A 26692-nucleotide genomic window follows, 5' to 3' on the forward strand; every position below is an offset into this window, starting at 1 on the left:
AAGAAGTGCCTTATCTATGTTTGGATTCTTGTTCTTATGCACCTCAGCAAGCCTATGAGTGAGGTAGACATCACCACTGTTTCCCTTCCACAGCCTGTAATCTAATCCTTCTCACCAAAACATCCCAGCTAGCTTCAAACTAGCACATCATGTAAGCAGTTACAAGGCTGTTACCTTTTCAGCCACAGGAGAGCCTCTGTAGCAGAATTTCTGACTTGTGCTACACCTGCATTCACTTCATGGAGCACTATCTTCTGAAGGGTATCAAACTCTTCTTTGTTGGTTATAAATTTCTGATTTATTTTCTGGAGAAAAAAGAAAAACACAGGGCAAAGCTTTAGGGTTTTAAGACCAAAGAGTAACCTGCCCTATAAATACCACCTACGTCAAGCCCACCCTGTGGCATAAGCATTCTTTTCTAGAGCACATCTGGCTAATGACAACAAAAAGAAAGCACCTCAGTCAAAGATTTACATGGAAGACACCATTTCCATCTGACAAAATGCCTAAGGTTCACATGGCATCCTCCACATCAATGGAAAGGAGCTAACTCAACAACTGCTGTCTACAACTGCCTGAAGGGAGGTTGCAGCCAGGTGCTGGGCATTGAGTAGAACTGAACGGTCTGAGAAGTAAGGAGAATAGGCAGAGTAAGGCTAAGGTCACTCTGATGAGAAGCACAGCTGCAGGGAAGCAGCCTTGGGTAGAAGCTGAGAAGTTAGGTGCACTTCTTATCAATGACCTTAGCCTTACCCTGCCTATTCTCCTTATTTCTCAGAATATTCAGTTCTGCACAATCCCCAGCAGCCAGGTGGGGTTGGTCTCCTCTCCCAAGCAACCAGCAACAGAACAAGGGGACACAGTCTGAAGTTGTGCCAGGGGAGGCATAGGCTGGATGTTAGGAGGAAATTCTTGCCAGAGAGAGTGGCATTGGAATGGGCTGCCCAGGGAGGTGGTGGAGTCACTGTCCCTGGAGGTGTTGAAGCAAAGCCTGGATGAGGTACTTTGTGCCATGGTCTCTGGTTGACTGGCTAGGGCTGGGTGCTAGGTTGGCCTGGATGAGCTTGGAGGTCTCTTCCAACCTGGTTGATTCTATGAACCTACTCTCCACTCAAAAGACTCATTTGCCCTGACCTTCAAGTACAAGTATCTTCCAACATCTCTAAAGCTGCAAATTCTGCTTTTTAGCCACTTGTATGCTTAAGCTTTTAAATTTATTCCCAAGTTTGTTATACACAGCTCCTCATAGATAAAACCCAACCCAAACCCAAACTTTGAGGGGCAGATAAACAGACTGTTCTAGTGTATCTACGATTGAAAGGAATAGCTGCTTATCACTTGACAACATGTATTCAAGGGTTTTGGAATGGTATTCTTCTCTCTTGCTATTTTCAGCCTTAATCTACTTCTTCTCACCAAAACATTCTAGAGCCAGTGGCATCCTGGCCTGCATCAGCAATGGTGTGGTCAGCAGGAGCAGGGAGGTCATTCTGCCCCTGTACTCTGCACTGGTTAGACCACACCTTGAGTACTGTGTTCAGTTCTGGGCCCCCCACTTTAGGAGGGACATTGAGATGCTTGAGCGTGTCCAGAGAAGGGCGACGAGGCTGGGGAGAGGCCTTGAGCACAGCCCTACGAGGAGAGGCTGAGGGAGCTGGGATTGGTTAGCCTGGAGAAGAGGAGGCTCAGGAGTGACCTTATTGCTGTCTACAACTACCTGAGGGGTGGTTGTGGCCAGGAGGAGGTTGCTCTCTTCTCTCAGGTGGCCAGCGCCAGAACGAGAGGACACAGCCTCAAGTTGTGCCAGGGGAAATTTAGGCTGGAGGTGAGGAGAAAGTTCTTCCCTGAGAGAGTCATTGGACACTGGAATGGGCTGCCCGGGGAGGTGGTGGAGTCGCCGTCCCTGGAGCTGTTCAAGGCAGGATTGGACGTGGCACTTGGTGCCATGGTCTGGCCTTGAGCTCTGTGGTAAAGGGTTGGACTTGATGATCTGTGAGGTCTCTTCCAACCCTGATGATACTGTGATACTGATACTGTGACTACCTCCAGTTAGATAAGCAAATACATGTCTTTGCACCACAGAAATGTAATCCTAGTCATATGCTCCAAGACCTTTTGCCTTTTTTCCCTCCCCACCCCAAAAGGAAAGCTATTCAGAGTCTCACTACAAATAAATCTTGTCTCACAAGCAGCACTTCAAACTTTTTCCAGTTTGGAGCTGGAAGAACCTACAGAACAAGAAATGATGCTACAGGGTCAGGACCTGGTGAGAAGCTACCGCTTTCGTAATGCACTAACTTGCTCCTACTTGGTTTGGGGAAAGGAAGTTTTTATCCCCCTCTCCATTTGTTTTACAGTCTAAAGTCAATATTGCTGTTGTTATAGCTTGACTGACAACCTGTTCAGCTCAAAGACATATCCATTAGGTATAACAGACTGTTACTTGGCAGTCATAGAATGGTTTAGGTTGGAAGAGACCTCAAAGATCATCCAGTTCCAACTCCCAGCCATAGGCAGGGACACCTCCCACTAGAACAGGTCGCTCAAGGCCACATCCAGCCTGACTTTGAACACCTCCAGAGAGGGAGCAGCCACAACCTTCCTGGGCAACCTGTGCCAGTGTCCCCTTGTCCTGTCATTACAAGAAGAGTCAAACAAGTGTTTTCTAAGTTGGCACACAACAACTGAATTTATTAAAACCAGCATGTACTCTAAGAACAAAATTAGGGACACTTCAGCATTCTGATCTGACACATGCTGGTACCATCAAATATTAAAGAGTCTTCCATTGGTGCTTTCTCAAGGATTCTTGAGCTTTAGTGCCTACAAAAGGTATTTTGTTTTAAGAATCCAGAGCAGTACTAGAAATAAGGTGTTACCTTGATGTTACCTACAAAATCCATTTTCACAGGAGCAAAAACAGTTGGTCCCAGCTTGTCTAGAAAAGAGAAGGTCACATGTTGAAACTGTGTCTCAGCAACAATTAATTTGACTCTATTAAACATCCTTATAAATGCCAAGAGAATACTAAAATAATGACACAGACTGAAGTCTTTACTTGGTGTAGAACCAATCAATTCTAGTTGGCAAAGTGTTAAAATACACTGACCTACAATCTGGAAGTCTTCCAAAGGGTATATGCTCACAGGGTCCACACAGCCACTGCCAGATGCAGGGGCCAAGTAGGAAGGGGTCTGCACTAGCTAGAGATATTAGTCTTTGTCAAAAATTAAAACTCAAATAGCTGCATAACTGATGGTGTGCTCTCAACTGTACTGGATGTGTAAGGCATCCATGCTTCTCTTGTGAGAAGCATGGTTTAGACAGAGCCACAGACTTCCCTACAACCTAGGTGCAGGTCCCCTCTAAATAAGAGTGGATTCTCCACAAAGGAAAAATGTCCTGATACCACTCAAAGTGATTCTGCTTTTACTACTCTGGCAAAGAAATAAATTCTCCAAACCGACTGTTTGACATTTCTTTCACAGCTAGCAGCAGTCAGAAGGAGGCAAAAGGGCTGGCCAGCAAGGGGGGCCAGGCCCTGCACACTTGCTGCCTGGGATAGGACAAGGAGCAGTGGGTGTAAGTTGCAGCAAAAGAGGTTCTGCCTCAACACAAAGGGGAACTTCTTTACTGTAAGGGTCACAGAGCACTGGAACAGGCTGCCCCAGAGAGGTTGTGGAGTCTCCTTCTCTGGAGCCTTCCAAGGCCTGTCTGGATGTGTTCCTCTGTGATCTGTGTTAGATAGGATTGTCCTGCTCTGGCAAGGGGGTTGGACTCGATGACCTCCTTGGGTCCCTTCCAATCCCTAACATCCTGTGACAAGAAGGAGCTGCTTACCCAGAACAGGCACAATTGCATAACATGAATCCAGAAACTCTTCTGTTGGTATGCCCTCTTCCTCCCGAAGTTCAATATCACTGAATCTGGTGTCCAGGACAAGCAGAAAGATTGTTACCCTAACAACTCCTAAAGGCAAAATTACATTTCATGCCCACTTCATTTGCATAGAGGCAAAATGTACAGACATGGAACCCCCAACATGGCTTTTGTTTCACTAGGCTGATTGCTGCAGAAAACATACATTTGGTGTTGTGCAAGCACAGCCTGCAATTACAAACAAGAGAAAAACCACCCACTCCACTCTGTACAGCTAAGGAGATCTCCTTCAATTACAGCACTGTATGCAGCCTGGTTTAATCATTTCAGCAAATATAGTCTTACAGACAGAAGAGCCTTAAAAATGAGTAAATGAGAGGCCTAACAAAGTTTCAGTGAGCCTTTTAAATGAGCTCTATACTACCTATTGCTCATGACGCTGAAGAAGGTAGGACAATCACTTTCACTTTTGTCTTCCTCACAAAGAGTCAATCCACTTAAAGAGTTTGTCTCCGACTGCAGCAATGCACAGCTTTCTACAGCTTGCAGCTTCTTCTCTCCATCTTCTTCAATGCCTTACATTTACAGAGAACAGAATAAAATCAAAACAATCAGAGAAAAAAAACAAGCACTCAGTTATCCATACTGTTATTCCTGTTCATTCATGAATGGGCTGCCCAGGGAGGTGTTTGAGGCCAGGCTGGATGAGGCTCTGGCCAGCCTGATCTAGGGTAGGGTGTCCCTGCCCGTGGCAGGGAGGTTGGAACTAGATGATCCTTGTGGTCCCTTCCAAACCCCTTGCCCATGGTAGGGGGGTTGGAACTAGATGATCCTTGTGGTCCCTTCCAAATCCCTTGCCCATGGTAGGGGGGTTGGAACTAGATGATCCTTGTGGTCCCTTCCAAACCCCTTGCCCATGGTAGGGGGGTTGGAACTAGATGATCCTTGTGGTCCCTTCCAAACCCCTTGCCCATGGTAGGGGGGTTGGAACTAGATGATCCTTGTGGTCCCTTCCAAACCCCTTGCCCATGGTAGGGGGGTTGGAACTAGATGATCCTTGTGGTCCCTTCCAAACCCTGACTGATTCTGTGATTACAAAGGAAGGTATGTGGATGGACATACTTGCATAAATTCACTTGCACTGGACTATGAAAGTTTTCCCTGATAGCATCATGATTGCCACTACAGTTCTCTCATGTGCTCAGATCACATTTCCAACAGTCACATTTCCATTTCTTTTAACTAGAAAGATCAAGGACCAGGCTCCACTGCACATGTGTCCACACATCCTCAGTGAGGACACCTCTGCGACAGAAGAGTGTTGAGGATGCAGCTGAGTGCAGCAGGGAGCAAACTCATCCCCTTGAAACAGAGATTGCTTCTCACATGGCTGTAGCTTCCTCAATGCTGATAAAATGGAACAGTATATTTTCAAAAGCAGAAGAGTGGTAGTGACTTGTTTGCTCCTTCTGATAAGCAAGCAAGCTAGCTGCATAAATGCATACTGCTATGAAATCAAAGGCTGCTATGTTCTCCTCAATTTGTATGAATATCTTTCAGGTTACCCAGAAAAAGAGATCCAGGTACCTCTTCTCTGCTGTGATCCATTTTATTTCTTCTTTGGGGTCAAGTGCATCTGTTTCAAATAAAGAGAGCACTACATGACCTCCAAAGGAATTCTTATGCATCCCATGTGTGGTAAGATCTACTGACCTTATGGAGAACTGCAGAGAACAAAGTCAAGAAGTAAAAATTATCTATTCACAGCATCTGCAGCATACAAGCCACAGCTACAAGCATATCTTGCTGTCAGACTGTCAAGCTCACATCCAAAATTTCTCAGGTAACCTGTCTCTCTGAGAAAGAAATACATTCAAATGCCAATGAGAATTATAGACCTGAGCAGCACTGAGCTTCAGCTGAAGGGATCAAGCTGGAAGGAACTCTCTTCCTCCAAATGAAGTCTGAAAACAAGCTTGCAACAGGCTCTGTTACTTGCAAAAATCACATAATCAACATGGTGCTGGGGGGAAAAAGTAGCACTCACACCTGATAACAGCAACAAGACTTCAGCCACTCTCTCCAGGACATTAAAAAATGGCCTTAGCCAGCAGTGACCATGCTCCACCCACAAAGACAAGGAATTAAAGCTTGAGGGATGTCACTGATTTGTCCCTCACCAAGAGACGTTGGCTGCAGTGACTCCCCTGGATTCCTATGCATAAAGCCCCCACTGAAATTTCAAACTCCACGCTTTAAGCTCTAAATGACAAACAGATATTTCTTATGAGACTTCAATACTTGATTGTTTTTAAGGATTGACTGTTCTCAATAGAGGGGACAGGCAGGGAAGGAAATCTAAGACATGACAGAGCTCCTGGGCTCACAGGAAGCACCCAAACACAGCCATCAGCAAGCTGGAACCCCAGTCTGGCTAGGTCAACCAACTCCATACGGATAGCACTGCTCATCCTACCCCAGGCTGTACTGCCAGCAAAGCCTGCAATTCAAACACTCACATCCAAGAGAGGGTAGGCTTTTCTACCTTTAATTTTGTGCACAGAAACAATTTCAGGAGCTCAACAACTTGAATTAGCTTGATCTCCTTGATTTAACATTGTATTCTTGAGTTACTACCCTAAACAGTGACACAAGTATGTGATTTTGCAAGCTAGGTATCAACAAGGGCAGGAGCTAAGCTAGGAAGACTTGGCAATGGACAGATAGCAGACTAAAATACATGGGCATTCTCTCCTCTGAGAAGCAAGGTAACAGGCAGCCTACACCTTGCTCCATTTACACTTAGAGTAATCATTTTGGATAAAAACCACTGCATACCTGCCAAACCCTCTGCTCTGTGATCCTCCACAGAAACATCACCGCTCCCCTCACTGGTTTCCAGGTTTAAAGATCTCAGATTTTTAATAAGAGTTTGCTCTTGATGGTTTATTTCTGCTTTTACAGAGCCATTTTCACAGGGATTCAACTCCATATGCCTAAAGAAAGGCCAAGAATAATGTTTAGTGTATAAAACATTGCTTGGTATGTAAGCTTCATCCTATGAAAACACACAAATAATAATAACAAAAAAATAGCTAACAGAAAGTAGAGGCTGTTACAGGCTGCTGTGAGTAAAAGAAGTTGTCTAAAATAAGAAAAGGAACCAGGCAGCAATTTGCAGCAATTAAGGACTCAACCTCAGTTTACAGAGTTTGAATATATTTACAATAACCTTTATTGGAAAGGGATGTAATAAAAACCCCCACAATTGATTAGAGAAATCACAGACAGCTATTGTATCTAAAAGAATATCCCCTCCTCAGCACTTCACAACATATACCCTTCCCATCAGTCTGTATTGCTCTAACTCATATGCTCATAAAATGGTTGGATGGGAGGTTATGGAGAGGAATGTAAGATGCAAGGAAAAACAGGGAAGTGGGAGAGAGATGGCTGGTGACTGACCAGCTAGTAAACAACCAAATGGATGGCTGAAAACATAAAAGGAAAGAACTGATATGGAAGAGACAAGCAGTAAGGTGAGCCAGGTCCCTTTTGTTGTGTCGGCTTCTCAGTACACAGCCCAGAGCAATAAAGTTCTGCCTCCTCTCAGTACAGTTAACATTGGAACAAAAATAAGGAAAGAACAGACACTACCAAAAACAGATTAGAAGAGATTGACAGTAAAGACCTTTTATTGTACCTTTCTGTTGAGGCATGGCTGGACAAGACAGAGTGCTTTATCTGAAAGATAAGTGGGGAAAGAGAATAATTCTTTAAAGCAAAAAGACTGTAGGATGCTTCTTGAACTTCACATTTAACATAAGCTGGAGTCAGCAAAAAAGCTGAAAAGCAGAGCATATGCTCACTAATTCTCTGACCTGGGAGCAGTATACAAACACAAAAGAGGGGCTACATTATGACACCATTCAAATATTGAAAAGAAAAAATGAACAAACAAGCCAGGAGACCTCATTCAGAACCTAGCTAAGCAAGTGTGAAATGAGCCCACATGCAGCACGTGGAAAACAAACAAGGCAGTGCATTTTCTTTGCAATGGTATTTTCTATTGAATCAACCAGGTTGGAAGAGACTTCCAAGATCATCCAATCCAATCTATCCATCCAGTCCAACCTATAAAACCAAGATCATTCAGACCAGCCCTATCCAATCAACTAGACCATGGCACTAAGTGCCTCAGCCAGGCTTTGCTTCAACACCTCCAGGGACAGCGACTCCACCACCTCCCTGGGCAGCCCATTCCAATGCCAATCACTCTGACAACAACTTCCTCCTAACATCCAGCCTAAACCTCCCTGGCACAACTTGAGACTGTGTCCCCTTGTTCTGCTGCTGGTTGCCTGGCAGAAGAGACCAACCCCACCTGGCTACAGCCTCCCTTCAGGGAGTTATTGACAGCAATGAGGTCTGCCCTGAGCTTCCTCTTCTGCAGGCTGCACACCCCCAGCTCCTGCTCTTCGAGGCCACTCAGCAGCTTTGTCGCCCTCTTCTGGACACATTCCAGTACCTCAACATCTGTCTTGAATTGAGGAGCCCAGAACTGGACACAGCACTCAAGGTGTGGCTCGACCAGTGTTGAGTACAGGGGAAGAATAATCTCCCTATACTTAAAAACTGCCTCCCCCCAACAGAATCCCAAAAATGCACATAATAAATGAGGCCAAATACCCTGGTAATCTCACTTCCCAGATGCAGTGATGTATGTACCTTCTTATATATACCTTAATGTATTGTTTGCCAGAGATGGCCCAGTTTTACATATGTAGCTGAGGATCCAGGATTCAAGAAAGTGCCTTTGTCCTAAAAAAGCTAAGTTCATGAGCTCCTGCTGCTATGTTACCATGGACCTTATGATGCAGTAGCTTAGATGTAGTAATTGCTGTGAGATCCCACAACAGCCAACTTGCCATACAAGCAAGTTATGTTTAAACACCATTGTCTGCAGCTGGAACAAGCCCTGAAAGTTCATCCTTTCACCTGTCATTAAGAGATTGGTCACTGCTTACTAAAAAATGGTGCCACCTCACCTGTAAACTGCAAGAGACAGCAGAGTATGCCCAGGGGAGAACCACTGGCTCTAATATGGGTAAGAGCACATTCCCTACTTCTACAAATGCTGTTTTACAGAGGAGTGCCTTAGCACTGACACCACAACAAAGAAGAGGTCATTACCTTGTTTGTTCTGGGAACTGCTAAATGTGGGGATCCAGGAGGGGTCTGATGCAGTAACTCAGAAGAGAAGGCAGTATTTGCAATCTGCATACATTCTTCAAGAGTCTTCAGGAAGGTGTCACAGGTTGATTTTAACAGTGCCCCCATGTCAATTTCACTCTGCAAGAGGAAACCAATTGGAAGAAATGGACTCACCACAGGAACAAAAAAAATATCAGTGTGGAGTAACTAATGTCTGCAGAGCTCACAGCTGCTACAGTCATGATTTGTGTTTAACAGGGATGAAAACACAACATGTCAGCTGCTCAGAGAACTGGCACCACACATGACCAGGGCTATGCCCCCTCACAGCATTACCACTCTTTTCAGCCTCTTGCTAAAACATCTTCAGTATGTTTATACAGCAATGCCCCTTAACCACTTATCTCTGTATTAAAAACATATTAAATACTAAGTCTTGATGTACTCAATGACATCCCAGAGGACATGACTGAAAGGAGAAGTGAAAAGTAAACAAGTTAGATGCAGATTAATCTGTAGCTTGTTTGAAAAGTCCCATGCAAAAACACTACTCTTCATCTCTGCAAGTGCAGTTATTGACAGTGAAATGCTTTCAGCAATAAATCTTTTTGAGCTAAATACCAGTAAAATCAGGGAGAGATGGATAAACATCACCACTCTACTTGTATGTTGTCAGCACCTGTAAGCTGCACGCTCTAACACTGCCTTTTAGTCATTTATACACTACAGATATCCCTGATGTCTGGGTGATGGTTTGGGTGTTCCCTGCCCCCAATACACTTTGGAAATCACCCAGACTAGACTCAGCCAGCTCTGGAAACTGAATGAAGCTTATTATTTACAGCTCAGCACAATATACAAGCAGATATTTACAGTAAATACAGAAATATACAAGGTAAAAGGTACTACAGAAACACAGCAGCCCTCCCAGAAACCTGAGTCCCCAGGAGGGGCTCCCAACCACCCCTTCACCTTCCCCCTACCCCTCTCAACCTTACCCCAGTCCCAAGGAAGAATGGAGGCTCAGCCAGGGGGTTAGGAAGCAAAGTGGATTAGTCAAAGAGGCTAGAGAGATGCAGCTTGGAGCTCCCCAGCAGGTTAAGTGCTTTTATCTGTGTTTTGATTTTTCTTCTTGTATCTCTCAGTAAGCCTATGAGTGAAGTAGACATCACCACTGTTTCTCTTTCACAGCCTGTAATCTAATTCTTCTCACCAAAGCATTCTAGCTAGCTTCAAACTAGCACAGTCTGTTAATTCACAACAGTTTATCAGGTACCTTCACAAAGGTGGTCTGGATATACAAATACTTAACCTTCCAGTGTTTTGTCTGTATGTCCTGCACATGAGGACCTGTTTCTTCAGTGGGAGGCATCTTGGAACTCCACACCATCTTCTCCAGCAAGTGACCATCCCTTTTCATACACTTGTCTCTCAAAGCAAAGGGTGGATCACTGTCATCAGGAGATCCCTCTTAAATGAGGCTTCTTTGGTCAGCAAAAGTAACTTAAGTGAGACAAGTCAGGCAGTTCTTTCTAGATAATTTGTCTTTTGTTGTGGTCTGCATTGTCTTTTGACCTTTTAAGGGTTTTGGTTGAGAACAGATTTCTTTGCTGAGCAGGGTATCAGTGACTCAGGGGCAGACAATTGTGTTTCTTTCAAGTAACTTTTGATATTAATAAAAAACTCCTTTTCCTTCCTGATCCACTGTATACCCATTAACACCTACAGAGATGCTACTACCTAGATCACAGATACCATATCTCATCTCACTACTTGCTACCCCAACACAGAGGGTACTGTACTCAGCACTGGTCAGGCCACACCTTGAGTGCTGTGTCCAGTTCTGGGCCCCTCAATTCAAGAGAGATGTTGAGGTGCTGGAACGTGTCCAGAGAAGGGCAACAAAGCTGGTGAGGGGCCTGGAGCACAGCCCTGTGAGGAGAGGCTGAGGGAGCTGGGGGTGTGCAGCCTGGAGAAGAGGAGGCTCAGGGCAGACCTCATTGCTGTCTACAACTACCTGAAGGGAGGCTGTAGCCAGGTGGGGGGTGGCCTCTTCTGCCAGGCAACCAGCAACAGAACAAGGGGACACAGTCTCAAGTTGTGCCAGGGCAGGTCTAGGCTGAATGTTAGGAGGAAGTTCTTCACAGAGAGAGTGATTGGCATTGGAATGGGCTGCCCAGGGAGGTGGTGGAGGCACCATCCCTGGAGGTGTTCAAGAAAAGCTTGGCTGAGGCACTCAGTGCCATGGTCTAGTTGACTGGCTAGGGCTGGGTGCTAGGTTGGCCTGGATGATGTTGGAGGTCTCTTCCAACCTGGTTGATTCTACAATTCTATGAAAGTTATTTGCAACAACAGAGTGTTACTCCATTCAAACAAGAACTGCTACGTGGGTACATCATTTCTCACAGGTTCTGTGTTGGGTTGAGGCTAATTGGAATATTTTAATGAGAAAAATTAAATAATTGGTTGTGGTAGGAAAATAATGCTGAAGTCTGTATCATTCATTGGTTTGCTGAGAGGGATAAAAAGCTAAAATGTAAACAATTTTAGTCAGTCTGTTCTGTGTTGCTGGATCCAATTACTCCTCTTAACTCTGCTCTAATATCGCTTCTCTAATCTTGGCTAACACATAGCAATGTAAGCTATGCTGGCTCCTCTGTCTGGCTAGGAAGGGAGACAGAAAGGAAGAAAGAGGTGAGTAGCTCTAAGCCCCTTCTGGGCAGTTTCTTTGTCTGGGAAGGAGTTTGGATTTCTGTATCATTTCTCCTTTGTATACAATTGTAAATATATTGTGTATATATGCTTGTACATTCTGCTGTGCTGTAAATGTAGTTTCATCTTACTTCCAAGTGGTCTGAGCCAGTCTGGTAAATTCCAATAGTTGAGGGGGGAAGTTCCTAGCCCATGTCAGGTTCTCCATGGAAAGAGGGCACAATATAAGTAACTCTGTGTGAATACTACATTGGCTAACCAGAGGAGTTCACAATACTCAAGTATTTAACAACATGGTCCATGCCAAACATAGAACTGTACCTCGGGTTCTGATACACCAGAAATGCTGACTTCCTTTGTTTTATGCACTTGCTGAACAAGGAGGTTACAGTACAGTCTAAGTTCAGACATTTTAGTCTTCAAGGCTTCTGTGTTTTCAGTGAACTCTAGAAGTTAAACAAAAGAAGAGTTAAATTTATTGCATCCATCATCTTGCAGTACATGCTGTTGGAAAGTGGCTGAAATGGTATTACCCAATCTCTACCTCCTTATAACAAAACATTTTCTGTCCACTCAAAAAGATGAGCTGAATTGGCCATAAATTATGCTCTAACAAGTAAAATACTGTTTTGTTATAGACAGCAAAAGCATATGCCTAGTCTAAGAACACAAAGAAAAAGCAAGTACACAGCCCTTGATCTTAATGGGCACTATTAACTAGGACAAAACCCCTAGATGTCATATTTGTGTGTTCACCAAGTAGTTTAAGGTGCAAACAGTTACACTGTGAATTAAAAGATCACTGTTCTGAGTAGAAAACAAAGGGAAAAGACACAACCTGACCAATACAAAGGGATGTAATTAATATACATGCTTGAATCACAGAATGGTTGAGGTTGGAAGAGACCTCTGGAGATCAGTGGTCCTATTTGCCTGTTCAAAGCAGAGCTAGCCAAAGCACACTGCTCAGGGCCATGTCTACTCAGGCTCTGAATATTGTGAAGGATGGAAGCTTTGCAACCTCTCTGTGTAAGCTGATGCAGCACTCCCTCGTCCTGACAGTATAAACAGTTTTGCTTATGTCTCTGTGGAGTTGCTTGGATCTATATTTATGCCCATTTCTTCTTGTCCATTCACTGACGAGAGCCTGGCTCCATCTTTTATGCTCTCTCATCAGATATTTCCTCTAATCATCTTAGTGGCTCTTTGCTGGACTCATTCCAGTAGGCCCATGTTTCTTGTACTGGGGAGTGCCAAGCTGAGCAGACTAATCCAGATATGACTAAGCAGTCAACCTGAGGTTTTTCAGAAGTATTTTTTTACATTAGAGTCCCAGAATTACAAAATAAATTGCCTGTTAATAGGTCTAACATGGGTTACTTCTGCAAATGCATAAGTAGATTTTCAACCTGTTCTCCTATATGTCACTTTATAGATATAACTTTGTTCTGCCCCTAAGTACTACGCATCAGATCTCCATCTTGTGTAGGATCCTAAAGTAGCACCTTCTGCTCAGTTCTGACTGTTTGAACCAGTAAATGCAAAGCTTGGTGAAGAGGAGAAGCAGCTCCTGATCTGAAGAAATGGAACTGCCTGTCTCCCCTGCATTTGCTAAGGACCACTTCTTCAGTAACAATAACTTGCCATTCTCTCATCTCCAGCATAGTCATTGTGCCGAGGCCATGCAAGGTTAAGGCATGAGGCCTCATGCTGATTCATGAGCAACACCATGCTTGCAAGCAAGAAGGATCTTCACTGGGGTAGAAGTAAGGTTGCTGGTGAATGCAAAGAGGTAAGTGAATTAATTTTCATAGCCTAATCATGACTGCATTTGTGTTTCTGAATACTAGCACACACATTTAAAACCAACTGCAGATCTTTAACTGTCAAGGGATTCTTGCAGTGCATGAGCCAGCCCAATTAGAACATAGAAGGAAAGGGGCTGAAGAACTCCAACGTTCAAGAGATGCTGGTATAAGAGGCTGAGTTATCACAGTGAGATGGCTGCAAAAGGCAAGGGTCTTACCTTTATGCAGTTTGCATCCTGGTGACCTGTAGCCAGGAGTTACTCAGTCCTTGTACTTTGAGAGCTCATCAGCACACAGCTTTCAAATTACTTATGCATGGTGTACTTTAAGGAAAAACTGAAGTTTTCAAATCCCTACACTGAGAGCTAACAGCTGAGATTTCCAGCTAGAGCTCCCACACGGCTTGGCTTTCAGCAGCACCAAAGACCTGAAGCACAGACTGGGTGTAGAGCTCAGGCAGGAACTTATCATCTTTTTGTGTACATCTACTAAAGTAAGTAAGGGAAAATAAAAAGCAAACAGTATGTGCCAGCAAAAAGGTGCCCTTGCCTTTTTCCTTCTGTGTCCTGCTGTCAGTCAGGCAGGCTTTGGCAGTTCCCAGTGCAACCAGCCACTTTTGCCTTTCAACTGCATTTCTTGCCTTCAGATAGAAGTATTGTTCCCCAGGGATGATTAGATCCATGCGGGTGTTATCTGCAGGATGAACTGGAAGCAATACTATTTTCAGATCAGTCCCTCAGGCCTTCCCAGCCCAACTGAAGATCCCAAACAGGTATGCCAAGTGGCAGGTCAAACACTAATGAAAGAGGAAGATTGTACAGCTCTGAACTTCCCCTGCTGCCATTTAATGGCTTCTCTTCCGAGTTCGGGACTAGAATGGACAACCATAGAATAGAGCATAGAATCAGTCAGGGATGGAAGGGACCACAAGGATCATCTAGTTCCAACCCCCCTGCCATGGGCAGGGACACATCTTACATCAATTTAGCATCTCGCCCCAAAATTTAGCATCCCACCCCAAAATGTAGCATCTTATCTCCATTTGATATCTTACCCCAAAATTTAGTATCCCACCCCAAAATGTAGCATCTTATCTCCATGTGATGTCTTACCCCAAAATTTAGCATCCCACCCCAAAATGTAGCATCTTATCTCCATGTGATGTCTTACCCCAAAATTTAGCATCCCACCCCAAAATTTAGCATCTTATCTCCATGTGATGTCTTACCCCAAAATTTAGCATCCCACCCCAAAATTTAGCATCTTACCTCCATGTGATGTCTTACCCCAAAATGTAGCATCTTATCTCCATATGATATCTTACCCCAAAATTTAGCATCTCACCCCAAAATTTAGCATCTTATCTCCATTTGATCTTACCCCAAAATTTAGCATCTTATCTCCATGTGATATCTTACCCCAAAATTTAGCATCTCACCCCAAAATGTAGCATCTTATCTCCATGTGATGTCTTACCCCAAAATTTAGCATCCTACTTCAACTTACATCTTATCTCCATTCTGTATCTCACCCCAAAATTTAACATCTTATCTCCATTCTGTATCTCACCCCAAAATCTGGCATCCCACTTCAACTTACATTTTATCTCCATTTTGTATCTCACCCCAAAATTTAACATCTTATCTCCATTTTGTATCTCACCCCAAAATTTAACATCTTATCTCCATTTTGTATCTCACCCCAAAATTTAACATCTTATCTCCATTTTGTATCTCACCCCAAAATTTAACATGTTATCTCCATTCTGTATCTTACCCCAAAATTTAACATCTTACTCCAAAAATTAGCATCCCACCCCAACATTTAGCATCTTATTTTATATCTCACCCCAAAATTTAGCATCTGGGACAAAAGGCTATCAAATACAGTTTTGTGATCGGTATAATATCTGGGAGTCTTTATAGGAAGGAATTATCTTCTGAAAAGTCTCTCTTCCCAGTTCCCAGCCCATCAATGAACCCTGAAGATGTGGCAAATAGGTGAGAGGATGGTAAACAGCAAGCAGATCTAGTACTGAAGCTTTTTATTCATATTTCTAGCTTTAGGTTTGTGCCTTTGAAGAGTTGTTTGAAGCAATGTCTTCTTCCACCATAGCTCATGAAAAACAGAGACCCACCTGCACTCACTATGTTAGAGGCCTGCAGTTCTCCTAACATCTGTAAACACTACAGAATAAAAAAGGTACACAGACCAAGTTACTGAGTTACTACAAACACATGCCAAAGAAATCAAGCTGCCAAATAGTTCTTATGACCTGGAATCTCATCTTGAATACAACATCATTTACTGAACAAAATTCATGCAGCTAGGTGTAACTATGTCTTAGTTACCTTGAATTTCACACACAGCCATTTGGATGCTTCCTTTACAACCTTTCCAGGCATCTTCCCGAGAGTCATAATAGGACAGGATGCCACCACAGAGAAGAAACCATCGAGGCTGCCAGCCTGAAAAACAAAACTGCACATCTCAGTTACTTCTCTCCCTTGCAATTCCACCACTTAATCATAGAATCAACCAGGAAGAGACCTCCAAGATCATCCAGTCCAACCTAGCACCCAGCCCTAGCCACTCAACTAGACCATGGCACCGAGTGCCTCATCCAGTCTCCTCTTGAAGACCTCCAGGGATGGTGCCTCCACCACTTCTCTCATTCTGGGCTTACTGCAAATAAGGCCCCAAAGATTCTCAGTTCCTTCAAGAAAATTAAGCCCTTTGAAACAGTGCAGGCCTGGATGCTGTACAGCACAACTCCTGCTTGCTGGCGTGTCCTTTCTGCAGGCAGCTGGACTTCAGCAGTATGTTCCCAAGAGGTCATGTGTCATTCTCAGTAGTTTTGCTAATCTGGTATCACTGATTCACTCTCTCTCCCAAAATTACCTGGCCAGTCCACCACCCTTGGCGTGGGTTAGGAACTTCCCCCCTCTATCAGAATTCACCAGACTAGCTCAGACAGCTTGGAAGTAAGATGAAGCTGTATTTACAGCAAAGCGAAATTTACAAGCATATATACAAAATATTTACAAGTATTTACAATTATATACAAATAAGAAATAATACAGAAATCCAAACTCCCTTCAAGACAAAGGATACTGCTCAGAAGGGGCTTAGAGCTACCCCCTCTTTCCCCAGACAGGCAAACAAAACCAAAAGCCAGCAAAGCTTACATTGTTTTCTGTTAGCCAAGATTAGTGGAAAGATATTAGAGCAGAGTTAAGAGGAAGCAAATAGAACCAGTGACAGACCAGAGGGTGAGGGATTATTTACATTTTGGCTTTTTATACCTCTCAGCAAATCAATGAATGATATAGACTACATCTTTATTTCCTTTTGACAACCAATGATCTAATTTCTCTCATCAAGATATGTGGTACTTTGGGTGCTACCCACCCCCCCACACTTTGGAGATCACCCAGACTAGACTCAGCAGCTCTGGAAATTGAACAAAGCTTTATATTTACAGCTTAGCACAATGTACAAGCAGATATTTACAGTATATACAGTTATAGACAGAAATAGACAAGTTAAAAAGTAATACAGAAACACAACAGCCCTCCCAGAAACCTGAGTCCCCAGGAAGGGCTCTCAACTACCCTTCCACCTTCCCCCTACCCCTCAACCTCACCCCAAGATCTTGCCTTATGTTTAAGGTAGTATGGAGGGTTGGCCAAGGGGCTTAGGAAGCAGGTGGATTAATCACAGACATGGCAGGTTAGAGAGAGAGGCAACCCAAAGCCCAGGCAGGGAGCAACTGTCTTATCTATATTTACATTCTTATCCATCTCAGCAAGCCTATGAGTGCAGTAGACATCACCATTGTTTTCTTTTTGCAGCCTGTAATCTAGTTCTTCTCACCAAAACATTCTAGCTAGCTTCAAACTAGCACAAGATACTACAATTAGCCTCAAACCAGCACAACCCTTCACTTGCTTTCATCACTCTTCAGCCTATTTCTTCACTGTCCCAACAGCTGTGTTGCCTTACATGTCTTCCTCCCCTGTGGGAAGGGCTAACCAAATGTCTTGGAAAGCAGTGGACAAGAAACTCCTTAAAAGACAAGAGAAGGAAAGGACAGAGGCATAGGTGTTGCTTTCTGAACACCACCTTCCAACCAAGCAGCTTCCAACAGCTCCTGAAATTTGCATGCTGCCCAATGGAAAAAAACTAATCTTGAACTTGCACTTCTGGATATCCTTCCAAAGACTAACAAAAACACCAGGTTAGACCAAAACAAATAGTTCTTTTCCTCTCCTGGAAGCACTAAAGCAGTACAACAATACAAACAAAACAGACATTACAGCTGTTGTTTATGTCTAATCAAAACCCACAAGCTCATTAACTTAAGAAGAAACAAGGCAGACACGTCACTGGAGGAAAGCAGCTTTCTGTGCTGAGCTGCAATGAGCTTCCCAAGCCAGGGCCAAGAGACTGAGATACACAAGATCCCACACTGTGCCTGCAAACCTGCTCTGGGATCACAGAATCATAGAGTCAGTCAGGGTTGGAAGGGACCAAAAGGATCATCTAGTGCCAACCCCCCTGCCATGGGCAGGGACACCCTACCCTAGAGCAGGCTGCACATAGCCTCACCCAGCCTGGCCTTAAACACCTCCAGCCATGGGGCCTCAACCACCTCCCTGGGCAACCCGTTCCAGCCTCTCACCACTCTCATGCTCAACAACTTCCTCCTCATGTCTACTCTGAACCTACCCATCTCCAGCTTTGCTCCATTCCCCCCAGTCCTGGCACTCCCTGACAGCCTAAAAAGTCCCTCCCCAGCTTTTTTGTAGCCCCCTTCAGATGCTGGAAGGCCACAAGAAGGTCACCTGGGAGCCTCCTCTTCTGCAGACTGCACAGCCCCAACTCTTTCAGTCTATCCTCACAGCAGAGCTGCTCCAGACCTCTGAGCATCCTCGTGGCCCGTGATGTGCTCCAGCATCTCCACATCCATAAACACTTTGGCAAGACCACATGGGCCACATGGCTCCTAAGCCTCTCACTTCTACTGTCCCCTGCATGGAGACTCTGCTCACCAGCAGAGTGCTGCAGGAGCCAGGGCTAGGCTTGAACTGATGGCACGCTGGAGGAATGACTGCTCCTTACCAGCTACACATTGAGTCTTTAGGCAGCTGCCAAAGACAAATCCACCTCAGGTTACAGTTAGAAAGCCTTGGAGTCACAGGCCAATGGTAAGAGCAAGGTTTGGGTTGTTTGCTTTGTTTTTTTCTTTAAACAAGCAATACTACATCTGAGCATCTAAGCCAACACGGTCTGTAGATTCCCAGCCACCTTGGAGGTGACTGAAATCATTCTTCCACACTCTTCAAAAGCTCTTCCACTATTTCTGAGCATAAACTTTGGCATTTCTATTATTCTCAATGCTTCTTTATTTCACATGAAGGAAAAAGAAATAAAAATCATAAGAACCAAAAAAAAATAGTATCAAGAGTGATTTTCATTTGTCTTGCCACCAAAATAAAGAAGCTCTTCTACAAGTCACTGCTGATATGGAAGAGCTCACACACAAAAAAAGGAGGTTACTGTTCAGCAGGGGAAAAACACTGAATTGCTTCAGACACTTAAGGGCACAGAATCAATCCTTTAAATAATGCACAGCACCACAGTCAATACAAGCCTTTAATTCAGCCTGGAGATCCTGCTGCTGAGCATGAATCCTTCAAATCGTGGTCCTACAGCTTACAATTGCAGCTAATGCTCAGCTAAATGTCATCTCATCAATCAAAGGCTGTGCAATCAATTAGCCAACATACAAAGAACTCTGCTTCCACCACTCTGAAGGTTAAGAGTACATGATGAGTCAATATATTTTGCTGAGATTTGGTTGGTTGGGGCTTTTGTTGGTTTGGTTTTGGTTTGTTTCAGTGGCTTGGGGGTTTTGTTTACTTTTTTTGTTCGTTTAACTTTCTTCAGTCTGAGTCTTCAGCAATTATCTGTCATTGTAACCTTTAATACATAATTAGATGTGTAATAAAAAGACTATGACATAGTCTAGCATAGGATAACATACTTGGGAACTGACCTGCTGGAGAGCAGCGAAGCAGAGAAGGACTTGGGAGTCCTGGTGGATGGAAGGATGGCCATGAGTCAGCAGTGTGCTCTTGTGGCCAGGAAGGTCAATGCCATTCTGGGGTGAATTAGAAGGGCTGTGGTTAGTAGGTTGAAGGAGGTTCTCCATCCCCCCTACTCTGCCCTGGTGAAGCCACATCTGGAGTACTGTGTTCAGTTCTGCGGCCCTCTCTTCAAGAAGGTACAGGGAGCTGCTTGAGAGAGTCCAGTGCAGAACCACAAAAATGATTAATGAAGTTGAACATCTTCCTTTTGAGGAGAGCCTGAAGGAGCTGAGGCTTGTTAGGTTGGAGAAGAGGAGACTAAGGGGTGACCTCATCCATGTTTATAACTGTGTAAGGGGTGAGTGCCAGGAGGATGGAGCCAAGCTCTGCTGGGTGATGCCCAGTCACAGGACAAGGGGTGGAAGCTGAGGCACAGGAGGTTCCATATGTGAACCTGAGGAAGAATTTGTGAGGGCAACAGAGCACTGGAACAGGCTGCTCAGGGGGGGTTGTGGAGTCTCCCTCTCTGGAGATATTCAAGATCCACCTGGATGCATTCCAGAGCGAACTGCTCCGAGTGATCCTGCTCTGGCAGGGGGGCTGGACCAGATGATCTTTCAAGGTCCCTTCCAGCCCCTGACATCCTGTGCTTCTCAGAACATAATTGTCACACTAAAATAAAAATCACCACAAGGTTTTGTCAGAAGATGCACTAACCACCTGGTACTCACTGACACCGAGTCAGCAGCCACAGGAAGGTTATCCTAAACAACCAGCTAAAAATAGCACGCGGCTGACAAATCATGGACAATGCAGCAGGGATATAATCTTCAATTACAGGAAGTTCACTGCTGCAGAAAAGTGAATAGCAGAGGGGGAAAAAAACCCAAAACACAACAAAATCAAATATGTGTCCTCCCCCACAAAAAAAAAACCACACAACCAAAGAACCAAAACAAAGCAAAAATCAAAGCAGTAAAAAAAAGACAGTCTCAAGTTGTTGCAGGGGAGGTCTAGGCTGGATGTTAGGAGGAAGTTGTTGGCAGAGAGAGTGATTGGCATTGGAATGGGCTGCCCAGGGAGGTGGTGCAGTCACCATCCCTGGAGGTGTTCAAGTAAAGCCTGGCTGAGGCACTTAGTGCCATGGTCTAGTTGATTGGATAGGGTTGGGTGCTAGGTTGGACTGGATGATCTTGGAGGTCTCTTCCAACCTGGTTGATTCTATGCTACTTTTATGGACAAGAGTGTTGAGTTTAGTTTAGTTTTTTTTCTTCCCATAAACTGTTGTAGAAACACTAATTTGAGGGCTGAGCATTCTGGCCAGCAGCAGCCCAGACCTGCTGGTCCTGGGTAATTCTGCTTGTCTTTGTGCTCTCATACCTGCACTTAAAGAAATATTTGAGAATCTGGGTGTAAAAGCAAACTGAAATCCTGCAGACTAAATTTTTGTCAAGTCTTAAATTTGGGGCTGCCTGACCTCTGGTTAGCTGGAAGAAATAAAATGAGATAATCTCTTCCTCTTCTGCTTAGCATCTTCCCTTTTCCAGTGGTGGTAACAGTATTTCTGCAGGACTCAAGTCTGCAGATGTGTGCTGCCTGCTTTGGCACAGGGACCAGGAGGGGCCAAAGTTGACCTGCTATACAAAGTTAAAGATGAATAACTTGAAGCCCTACTGACATCAGCACTAACACAACATTGAAGAAGAATTTACTGAGCCCATTTATACTGATGGTGCATGGGTAGGACAAAATATAGCTCATACTTCCACAGCTCAGTACAGAGAGAGCACAGAGCCACTGCAAGTGAAAATTGAACTTGCTGGGGAAAGATGTGTATATATATATATATATATATATATGCATGCCATAAATCACAAAGCACAACAAAAATTGAGTAGTAGGTTAAGGTCTCAGAGAAGGAAAGCAAAGAGATTCCAGGTAACTTCTCAAAGACTGGTTAAGGTCCTAATATTACACTCCTGTATTAAAAGTACCCAGATGACCTGATATTGTCCACTATGAAAAGAGGCACTTAAGCAGTGCATGCCTGCTAAGCATTCAGCACTTCTCCAGAAGTTCCTTCCAGCTGAAAGATCTGCCTACTTCCACCATTACACTTCAGGAAATCCAGATGCAGCTATCACTGAGCAAACTTGACATTTCTTGATAATGTGGATGAAATTTGGACAACTCAAACTTAATGTTATGTAACTTAAGACTTCAGACAACATTCATTTCAAAGTGCCAAGCCTGAACCAAAAAAACCCTCAGCATCTGAAGACATGTAGATCATGTTAGGCATTGACAAAGCTAATCCATCTGGGAGAATGACATATTCAGGAAGTCAAACTGATGACCTGGAAAAGAAGCTGCAATGAAGAGATGCTGGTTCCAGTTGCAGTTCTAAAAGGTATGAAGGCCAGACACCCAGGTGTTTATAATTACTTGCTTTACACTAGAATTATATAGTACTTCTTAAGCCTCAACCTAAGTCATCACAAAAACTTAAGTAATAGACAGTTCTTGGACCTCTTTGACCTTAATTTAAGTGCAGATCAGAGATAAATCCATAATTCCCATGTTACAACAACATCCATCTAGTTAGGAGTTACTAAAGCTGTCATCACATCCTTACTGTTAATGCTACAGGTAAGACCCAAAATTTAGCTGCTGGTGGCACAGCAGGGACAGATACCTGCTTTTCTGGGCAGGGTCCCAAGAGAGTCCTATAGTGGCTGCTCCAGTAGAGACATCTCACAGTAAGAACAAGCAACATCTATCTTTTTACTCCACCCTGAGCAAAGTAAGTTGTGCTGTGTGCTCACCATACTATCACCTACCATTTTATCTCCCAGGATTGAAGGGCAGAAGCTTCTGCCCAGTGCTGTCAGTGACTGGTATCTGGATGAAAGCTGCAGAAAACTTAGCTCATACAGGACCATGACAATGTTACTGTCCTGCAAAAAGCAAGAGAAAATCCAGTATGTCCTTCTACTGTTGCCAGTGATGCATGCCACCAGGTTCACACCTTTGCTGAAACCCAGCCAGCTTCTGCTTGATCACAGAGCAGCTGTTGGCCAGAAGACAGCACTTTCTTCTCCAGCAACTAGGACTGCAAAACATCCACCTTCCAGTTATGAGGAAAGTCATCATTTCCATTTGGAGGATGCATCTAAGCCAAAACACAGGCCCGAGTAAAGAGATCTTATTTCCAGCTTAGAAAGAAGACTGCTGAGCTGCCATGAACTGTGTCAAAAAAACCAACCCTGGCTTCTACACCAAGCTCCCAATGTCACCTCATCTACACAACATTAAATGCTTCACACTGGCTCAGAAGGACCATGGCTGATCTTAATACACTAATCTCCAATGGAGAAGGATTTCCCTGGGGAATTAAGGCTATGGAAATCTCCATGTCACAAACAGATGAAAGAGTGGTTTTCAAAATCCCAATGTGTCTGCAATCTCAGCTATTCTTAACAGCTGACTGTATGACTAAGCTCAGTTCACGTGGCTACTTGTTCCATACTGTCAGTCACTGCCAGGTTTCTAGTCAGGTGAAGCACACAGCAAGAGAGCATCTTACACACACCCAACTCCAAAGTTTCCTCCTTTCTCATGCAATAAAACAGAAGTAGCACAGTTAAAGGGTTACCTTGACAGAAGCAATTTGCATCCCAAACTGATGCCTGTGTTTTCCATACAACCTCCTAAGGCTATCTACTATTTTGGGAAGAGCAGTCCCAGGCAGTGGAACACCTTTTGCAGCCTTAATTCTACACTGAAACAATTGGACAGAATAAAAATCCAGTCTTTAGCCATGAGGGATGGCAGAAAGGCAGACAAGAGTGTACCAAAAACCATGTATCACAGTATCACCAAGGTTGGAAGAGAGCTCATAGATCATCAAGTCCAACCCTTTACCACAGAGCTCAAGGCTAGACCATGGCACCAAGTGCCACGTCCAACCTTGCCTTGAAGTGCCCCAGGGACGGCGACTCCACCACCTCCCCGGGCAGCCCATTCCAGTGTCCAATGACTCTCTCAGTGAAGAACTTTCTCCTCACCTCCAGCCTAAATTTCCCCTGGCACAGCCTGAGGCTGTGTCCTCTTGTTCTGGTGCTGGCCACCTGAGAGAAGAGAGCAACCTCCTCCTGGCCACAACCACCCTCAGGTAGTTGCAGACAGCAATAAGGTCTCCCCTGAGCCTCCTCTTCTCCAGGCTAACCAATCCCAGCTCCCTCAGCCTCTCCTCGTAGGGCTGTGCTCAAGGCCTCTCCCCAGCCTCGTCGCCCTTCTCTGGACACGCTCAAGCATCTCAGTGACCTTCCTAAACTGGGGGACCCAGAACTGAACACAGCACTCAAGGTGTGGTCTAACCAGTGCAGAGTACAGGGGCAGAATGACCTCCCTGCTCCTGCTGACCACACCATTGCTGATGCAGGCCAGGATGCCACTGGCTCTCTTGGCCACCTGGGCACACTGCTGGCTCATGTTCAGGCGGGTATCAATCAGCAGCCCCAGATCCCTCTCTGTCTGGCTGCTTTCCAGCCACTCCGACCCCAGCCTGTATCTCTGCATGTCTCTCATCTGAGCAGTTACCTTCTCACCCAGAAAGCAGCTTCTAGAAACGTTCATATTGCAATTTTATTATTGGATGTGTGCATATCAAAAATGAGGAATCGATACCTAAAGCCCCTAAAAGTAACACAGTTAACAGATTCGGCACTTCAACAACAGCATCACTTTAGGCACTTGTTTGAGAGACTGTAGACGTTTAAGTGAAGCAAGCACCAGCTGGAACCTTCTCCAAGCAGTGTGACCTTCTCCCAAATTACTTTTCTCCAACGGGTCCCATCAAATCCACCCTCGTTTCAATGACAATTGTTAAAGCTACTCTAGCAGCATGAAAAAGCATTCTGCTGTCCAAGGGCAACTGAGTTGATTTGCAAACGATTTTATGCCAGCGATCAGCCAAGGCACAGAGAGCACAATGGACCAGAGTCAGGCATTTTTGAAGGGGACACAGTGGAAGGATGAAGGGCAGAGAGGGGATCGTACTGAGTGAGGAAGGCAAAAGTTCAATAATCCAGGCCACTGCTCAGACATTTAAGGCATTCAAAGCTCCGGGGAGTTTCTCTCCTCTGTTTACACTTCCCAGCCCCAACAAGCCAGCAGCTCCTCATTCTGTCCCCTGGGGTGGTTATCAGGCCAGACTGAGCCAACAACGAGTGTATGCAAACCCCATCACACAATGCACTGTGCTATCCCCTCCAGCAGCACTCTGCCACACCTCTTGCTTCGGTCTTACCCAGTGTGATGGTTTGGGTGTTCCCGGCCCCCCCCCCCCCCTTTCAAAATACCCAGACTAGACTCAATTGGCTCCGGGAATATAAATGAAGCTATTTATTTACAGCTGGCACAATAGACAAGCAGATATTTACAGTATATACAGAAATATACAAGGTAAAAGGTAATACAGAAACACAACAGCCCTCCCTGAAACCTGAGTCCCCAGGAGGGGCTCCCAACCACCCCTGCCCCTCTCAACCTTACCCCAGTCCTGAAGAAGAACAGAGGTTCAGCCAAGAGGTTATGAAGCAAAGGTGGGTTAGTGCAAACGGAAGGTGAGGTTAGGGAGATGCAGCTCAGTCAGAAGCCCAAGGCAAAGTGTGAGTCAAAAATGGCAAGAGTGTTATCTAATGTTTTCCTTTCTTCTTCAGCAAGACTCTGAGGGGAGTAGACATCACCACTGTTTTCCTTTCACAGCCTATGATCTAGTTCTTCTCACCAAAACATTCTAGCTAGCTGGGGTCGGAGTGGCTGGAGAGCAGCCAAACAGAGAGGGATCTGGGGGTGCTGATTGATACCCTCCTGAACACGAGCCAGCAGTGTGCCCAGGTGGCCAAGAGAGCCAGTGGCATCCTGGCCTGCATCAGGAATGGTGTGGTCATGTCCTGGAGTCCTGTACCCCTAAATTCCTCTCCTGCCCGGACTTCGGGGGGAAAGGGGAAAAGCCGCCTGGTTTCCCCCCCCCTCGCCTGCCCTGCAGCCGTGAAGGGGGCGGGGACTGCCCCGTGAGTTCCCGCGCTGGAGCCAGGCTGGGATTGGCCGTGCGCTTTCGCGCCTAAAGTGTGGTAACTCTGCCCTTTGTCTAGCGAAGGGTATAAATATTGGGGGTCTTCCCGCTTTTGGGGTTCCCGCTTTGGATTTTGCCTGTGCCTGGACGAGTTCGCTCACTCTCCTGTGCCTGGACTGCAGAGAGACCACAGGACTTGCCTTGGTGTTAGGCACACCTTTGTCTGCCTAACGACCCTTAACGACCCTTAACGACTCCTGTAGCCGCTGGAGGAGGAAGACCGACTGCACGAGCCAGCCTGAGTGAGTTATTTGGCTTAGCTTAATTTAGTAAGAAACCGCTATTAATTAATAGCTAAAGCCTTTTCCAAAAACTGACTTCCAAATATATATAGTCAGATTATTAATGGTATCCTCGTAGAATTCTCATGCAACTTAACCTGTTTATCAAACGAAATTAATCTTTGTATATATAGTTGTGGGGGCGGGTTTTGTAAAAATAAAAAATATCTATTTTTGATAAATTTTCGACTCGGCCACGAATTTCTGCCCTCCGCAACATTATGGCGCAGTGTATGCTGGGTAGTTCAATCATAGAATTTCTACAAGAAAAGGGATGCCTAATCACAGGGCTTGATTTAATTTGGGCTCAGAAAAATTGTAAAAATCCGGAGAAAATCCTGGAGAAATTAGCTGAGCGCTCAGACCCTGTGATTTCTGAGTCTCCAACGGAGCATTTCTCTGTTGTTCTGGGGTCAGTCGTGACCCAGACTCTGGCCGAATTTGAAAATTATGAAAAAAGAATTCAGGCCTTGGAAAAGGATTTATTAGCCGAAAAAGCTAAATGCCAAAGTATCTGGGAAAGCATGCTGGCGCAGACAAAGAGCCTGACCGCGGCACTGACTGCCC

At 44.8% G+C, this 26692-nt stretch overlaps 1 protein-coding gene across 4 annotated transcripts in view; it reads right to left on the minus strand.

The window, feature by feature from the left end:
* The window catches only part of PLEKHA8 (pleckstrin homology domain containing A8), a 49951-nt gene that overhangs the window by 13760 nt on the left and 9499 nt on the right, over positions 1-26692 (minus strand). For 3 of the 4 annotated variants that reach the window (XM_064166979.1, XM_064166982.1, XM_064166981.1), the window contains exons 2-11: positions 15965-16081; positions 14163-14318; positions 12127-12251; positions 9073-9231; positions 7583-7623; positions 6718-6875; positions 4304-4454; positions 3841-3926; positions 2880-2938; positions 175-305 (exon numbers count right to left, since the gene is read on the minus strand). In XM_064166979.1, coding sequence (XP_064023049.1) covers positions 175-305; positions 2880-2938; positions 3841-3926; positions 4304-4454; positions 6718-6875; positions 7583-7623; positions 9073-9231; positions 12127-12251; positions 14163-14318; positions 15965-16081 — 1183 coding nt within the window. The remainder of the gene's footprint in view (positions 1-174; positions 306-2879; positions 2939-3840; positions 3927-4303; positions 4455-6717; positions 6876-7582; positions 7624-9072; positions 9232-12126; positions 12252-14162; positions 14319-15964; positions 16082-26692) is intronic. The other variant, XM_064166980.1, reaches the window with a different exon arrangement.

This window comes from Pogoniulus pusillus, chromosome 28 (genome assembly GCF_015220805.1).
Source record: "Pogoniulus pusillus isolate bPogPus1 chromosome 28, bPogPus1.pri, whole genome shotgun sequence".
NCBI classification, from domain to species: Eukaryota; Metazoa; Chordata; class Aves; order Piciformes; family Lybiidae; genus Pogoniulus; species Pogoniulus pusillus.